At 49.3% G+C, this 6,254-nt stretch overlaps 1 protein-coding gene across 2 annotated transcripts in view; it reads left to right on the forward strand.

The window, feature by feature from the left end:
* Positions 1–6,254, forward strand: part of Mindy4 (MINDY lysine 48 deubiquitinase 4) — a 99,368-nt gene extending 93,114 nt beyond the window's left edge. For both annotated transcript variants that reach the window (XM_013150492.3, XM_003467866.5), the window contains one exon: positions 5,820–6,254. In XM_013150492.3, the coding sequence (XP_013005946.1) occupies positions 5,820–5,868 (49 nt within the window). In that variant the 3' untranslated portion in view covers positions 5,869–6,254. The remainder of the gene's footprint in view (positions 1–5,819) is intronic.

The following is a 6,254-nucleotide window of genomic DNA, read 5'->3' on the forward strand; positions in this document are numbered from 1 at the left end:
GTAGATGTGTGGTACCCAGTGCCACTGTCTCCCAGGGATTCCTTCCTCACTTCCTGTGACAAATGTGAGGTGATGAGGCAAGCTGGGGAGGTGGCTTGCCTCAAAGAGTGAGCCATGGGTCTGGGGACAGATATCCAGGTTGGGGTCTCCCTACCCTCATCTGTGCTCACTGCTGTGGGGTTGAACAAGGCTGAACCCCAGCATCTCCAGCAGTGTCTCTCACAGGGCTTGTCACACACACACATCCCAGAGAGAGACTGTCCCAGGCCCTCCTCTGCTCCCCAGTGTCTGGGAGAGCCCGTATCTCTTCATGGCTTCTGCACTGGGAGGTCTTGCTCCAGAACAGAGGTCTTCAAGCTTCGGAGACATGAAGATATTATGGAAAATGAACACTGGTTTCTAGACACCCAGGGCTCCTGCTGCAAGGTGCTCAGGATAAAGCCTGGGTTAATCTTTCTATGAAGTCCTTAGTGCTATTGGTGCTGCTGTCCTAGGGTCACACTCTGAGGAGCTGATCTAGTGACTTCCCCCATCCCATCTCCACTCCGTGTCTGCTTGGTGGGAGTCAGTTATCAAGTGAGGCTTTAATCTCCCAGTGTTCACCCTGTGTGACATGCTGGGCTAGGGGCTTTCCTCCTGAGCGCAGTCTTCTGCCTGTTCTACTGGCCCGTCCCCCCCACCCCCACAGTAGGGCTGCCTGGCCAGCTAACACAGTAAGACTTTCCCAGCATTATTCCCAGAAAAGTTGAGTGGATAAAGGAAGAGTGGGATCTGTATCTACTCCCCTCTACCCATCAGATAACGGCGGCACTGTAATGGGAAACAGCAGGCCTAGCCCCCTGGAATCCTACTCCAAGGAGTTGGATTACAAAGGCTTTGCATTTTGTTTTCATCCCAGGTTCTCAAATAGCTCCAAAGGGCCACTTGGAAAGGGGTCTGCAAGTCACACTGGGGACCCACTGGAAGGAATGTTCTTGTCTCTGGGGCCTGGGGGGTGGGGGCCAGGGTGAGCCCTGCTGCCTGGCGTATAGCCTATTCTCAGGTCATTTTCAAGGCCAAGTTCGATTTCAGGTACCTGGTGAGATGCAGCTAAATGTGCATCCATCCCATTTTGTCCATCTTGCTAGATGAGCTGGGTGACTGGATAACTACTTGGGAAACAGCTGGGTTTTCCCTCTCACCACATCAACTCTGGTGAACTCCTGAGCTGGACTTCATGGAAGCAACAACTAGATAAGAATTGACTGTTACTCTCAGAGACTTTATGATTAAATCAAAGCCAAGTTCAGAATCAACCCTGTTCTAATCCAGGAGAAGATTCACCACTCACTCACCCTTGGCCCAGCTCTGCTGCCCTGCAAGAAGCCCTGGCTCAGCCGTGACCCAGCACAGCCCATACCACACATTTGGCCTTCTGGCAACTTGCCTGAATCCACAGAAAGGTCCTAAGACACCACTTAGTGTGGCCCCTTCATTTAAAGACAGAAGTGAGGGATCTCCAGAATGGAGTTTCTTCTCTAGTCATACCTCTGGTCATGAGCAGCTTAGGGCCTCACTGTCCTAGCCCAGAGGAAGGTCACTGAGAGGACAGCGTGACTTCCTGACACCTGGCTCTGTTGCCATAGAGACGTTGCATAAGCCCAGACTGGGTTTTGCCTTCGGAGAAGAGCATCCTAATTAGAACCATCCCCGGGTCCCCATGTTGTCCTTACTTTTTGGTGTGACGCACATCTCAGCCTTCGAGAGTGTCTTGTTACCTTTTCTGTGTCAGGAATGTGGGGTCCGCTTCCCTTCCCTCCCCTGTCAAGTTCTCTACCCATGTCAGCAAAACCAGACCGCTTTAGGGTCATTTCCAAACAGGACACACACAATGACTCCTCTGAGGCTTCCAGCCTAGTTGGAGTGGGAGAAAATGAAAGGTTTGTCAGCCATCCAGAGAGAAGAGGCAAGACCTCATAACCAGGCCTGGAGCTGGGCCCACACGTTTTTGTTTGGAGTCCTAGACAAGAAATTAAAAATGTAATTCCAGCTGGGATCAGTGCCTTTGTGGGCCTGGGACAGAATGCCCACCCCTCTCAGTGGTGTCCCTGTCCCTGGAGTCCCCTCTCTGGTATTTCCCACTGACACCATTCCTGGGGTTCCCTGACCACAGTGATCCTCCCCCATACTGTCCCTACTACCTCGCTGTCCACACCAAGCAGACCTTACTGCTGCTTTGTTGCCTGAACACATCCCTGACTTTGCTCTGTGGTTGTCATGTGTGGGTTCTGCTCCTGGCCTAGTTTTCTCCTTATGTCACCTGCGTATCACCACCCTTTCCCTGAGCTGTTGTGAGATCAAGAAAAGAGCAGCAGAAGACAGTCTTTCTCTTTTGGGGAACACAAGGAATGGAGTGCAGGGAGCAAGAAGAATCTGATGGTACCAAGTAGGGAAGGGCCCAGGAGGAAGCAGAGCTGGGGACACGAGAGAGTGGTTGTGGCCTTGGGCAGGCTTCATAGCCAGGTGGTCAAAGGGAAGGAGAGTGAAGTGTGACTGAAGACCCAGGCTTCTCTGATGGGTGCATGAGAGGGCAGTGGGCTTCAGAGCAGGTGTCCAAGAGGAGTAGCTGGTATGGAGGGGCATTTTCATGCCACAGTCCCCCTGTGACAAGAGACGCCAGCTCTTCCCTGAGCCTGGCCCAGGTGCTAAGGTGTCCCCCGACAGTCAGGTATCACTTCTGCCGGGAGGAATCCTAGATCTGATTCTGAAGCACAGTGGACAGGGGAAGAGAATGGCACACAGGTGGAGAGCACAAGACCAGGGCCATAGGTGGGGGAAACCTTTCCCCCATGAAATAAAGCAGATTCCTCAACCCTGCAAACCTGTTGAGGTAGGAAATGGTCCTCACTGTCATCCTTAGTGAGGAACAGGCTTTATTTGAGGTTATGATGTGGCTCTCTCCATGGTGTCATGGTTGACTGGGCTCCAAAGACCAAGCATTTTCACCCAGCTCAACCTCTAAGCCAGGGGACTTCTGTGGAGTGATTTTACATCTCTGGGGGTAGTTAGTAGTCAGAGACATTTTTAGCTGTCAGCAGCCAGGGAAAGGGTGCTAAACACCCTACAATGCACAGGAAAATGCCCCAACAAAGACGTATCCAGTCCCAAATGGCAAAGATGCCTAAATTGTCATGCTGCTGGCTGCCCCCTGAGTTAACTCTGATGAGTGAGCCTAGGGCTTTGAGGCTGCCTCTCCCACTGCGCACTCAGAAGCCTTTCCATTCAGTCCCTCCCCTGTCACCACCATCGCTAATTGCTGTTGGTTTCATACACAGAGCTCTTTTTACTCGGCCTTGTAATTGACTCATAGACATTCACAACAGTGCTTGTCCTATCACAGCCTTTTCAGTTTTTAAAACATCTCTGATTTTCTCTTACCATTGCAAAAGTGCTTTTCTCTAGTGCATCTCCCTGCCTTTGCACCTGTTGTCTGGGATGGCTAGTTAGTTATTTCCATAAATAGCCTCAAAATCTAGCACAAATCCAATAGCATGACAGGCAGACTTAGACACTGGTGTGACACGGATGTTGTCTAGCAGCTGATGAGCGTGACTCACCCCTGCACTGAAGCCAAACCCCATTTTTGCCAGGATCTGAGAGATTTGCAAATTGGGATCGGGGGAGGAATTTTGGCTTGCCTGAATGGGGAAGATAAAGGCTGCATGGTAAGGACCTTGGGAACCAGGCTGGGGGCAGGAATGTCGCTCTCCTTTCTGATGCCCTTTGGGGAGCTGGATTCGATACTTTGATGCTTACCCAAAATCTTAATATAAAAAAAGAGCTTTTTAAAATTATATACTGCAAAACTGCAAAGATAATGAGGGGAGATAGAAAATTGAAAATCTCAAGTATCATGCGAGACTCCATTAAACACTGCATTATGTTGCTGTAGATGGCTAAGGTACTGTCAACCCAGTTGATGCGCAGACTGAACCAACCCCTAGGAACCAGGGGTCGGCATGATGCCTCCCCAGACTGTTCTGGTCTCCACTCAGTAGTGCAAATCAGAGTAGTGGCCTTTTTCCCTGCTGGTCAGACCTGTATTAGCTCCCCTGGAGTCTGATGATATCAGATAGTACCAGCAGTTGTCAACTCGGAGCAGACTAACTTCTCCATGGCATGTCCAGTTGTCTCCAAACAGAGTCCCAGTGTCTCTTAATCAAGCAGTGAAAATGAATGCTATGATGTGGATACACTCCATCAAAGTGGCTCAACTCCAAAGCATCTGCATCAGCCCGACACGCAGAAGCTTGGGAAATAGACCCAATAGACTGGTTGGAAACAGTCTAATAGTCTGGTCAAAGCATCCAGAGCCCACAGAATGACTTAATTATTTCACATCCAAGGGAATGAGTGAGGCTGCTGTTTCCAACTCACACGATGACATTTGACATTGAAGGGAGGCAAGGCTCACTGATGAGTGTGGAAGTGTTATTGTGCATTTTTGTCACACATTGGGCTGGGAACGGGCCTTATTAAGATGGTACTTCCCACATTTATTGTTAAAAGATTTCTTTTTTAAACAAACATGGGCATGTACTTTTGAATATCTAGATCTGCTTCTGAGCACTGTGTCCACAGGAGCTGGGGCAGGGGCAGCTGGATGAGGAAGTAGTACTCTCAGGCTTTCATGGTGGAAGGAAAGATTGATGGCCCAAAAGCTATATAAGCTCACTTGGGTGAGATCTCTCAGTATCACTGAATATCAACACTTCACACTGAAAGGAGCCCAAAGATAATTTTGGAAAACAGTCCCTAAAACATGGTTACTATTCATGGCCAGGCAAGTTTTCCAGCATCTACCCATTTCAGCTTTTGTGCAGAACATTTTAATAAGAGGATACAAGCCAGCACTTATACACAGACTAAACATCTCCAGCTGTTGATTGGGGTGCACAGTGTCAGACAGGGCTGTGTCTTGTGTCAAGACTGTGATAAACATGACATTCACACATTCTCCACTGGTCCCAGGAGATGTGTCCTAACAGTACCCTGGGTGGAACGAGGCAAGTGTGATAGTAATTGTTCCCAAATGAGCTGTATGCAAGCACAATGTTTTGCACCAAACTTGTCTATGGGAGCAAGAGGCACAGTGCTGACATTAAGATAATTTTTTCTCCAAATATCAAGAAATCTCTGTGATCCTTAGAAGAGAAATGAAATGGTGTAAAATGTAGAAAATACACAACAAGAGAAGATATGGCATTTGCAGCTACCAGCAGTTTGACTGCAAACAGGAACGCAAGTTGGAAGATCTGAGTGAGCCCAAATCAGATCACTGGCCCACCGTGGGTCTTAAAGAAAAATCCAGAATCCTTGTGATGTTCTGCTCGCCAGTCCCACCTCACCATCTATCTCCCCACCTTTCTGGGTTCCAGCACTTTGGACACCTCAGGATATCTACTTTCTTAGTCCTCCACAGGTGTCTCTAAGGGACCACTATAAAACACCTCTAGAAGGCGGCTGGACCCAAATGTGCCTCTATATCTGGACCATTCACATGAGCAGGGGGCCCAGAGTGCCCAGCACAGAGTTGGCTGTGACACAGATGGATAAACCACTTGCCCCCTGTGTCCTCTCCATTGCTACCTAATGTCTTTTAATATCCATGTTTCATAAGGGTAAGTGGCATTTTGTGTACACATGGAAGGGTAAAGTGGTTAGGATGAAACCGGAAGTCCTCAGTCCTCTGAGGTGAGACTTTCGATGACTCTGGGGAAGAGAGAGTTCTTGCCTGGGCCCCTGCTGCTCTAACTGTCCTCCTGTTGCTCTGTCCTTAGGTGGAAGGGGGCTTCTGTGGACTGGAATGGCTCAGATCCCATCCTGTGACCCTGGATGCAGCTAAGGTTATGGCTCTGCTGCTCATCCCTGGGGTGACCCTTGAACCTCAGGCCTTTGGGAGAAGTCTCTAAGAAGATGTCACCCTTACCTCCACATCTCTAAGAAGATGTCACTGCAACAAATGAGCAGAACCTCCCTGCTCCTCCCATGTAAGGCCACCACGGCTGAGCAGGGGTCCTGAGTGCAGTTGCATTGCCTTTCCATTGACCCTGACTGCCAAGGATGGGAAGGAGGCCACCAGGACTCTTCTACTTCGTTTGCATCCCTCGTTTGTTCCCTGTCCCAACCTAGGTCTCTGATATGGTTGACCCTAGAGACCCAAGGCACTGGGTATTTCTAGTAGTCCATTTTCTATAAAGCAAGAGTAAAACTTA

The sequence above is a fragment of the Cavia porcellus genome, unplaced genomic scaffold (assembly GCF_034190915.1).
Source record: "Cavia porcellus strain 051 isolate PalLab524CR breed Dunkin Hartley unplaced genomic scaffold, mCavPor4.1 scaffold_2, whole genome shotgun sequence".
NCBI lineage: Eukaryota > Metazoa > Chordata > Mammalia > Rodentia > Caviidae > Cavia > Cavia porcellus.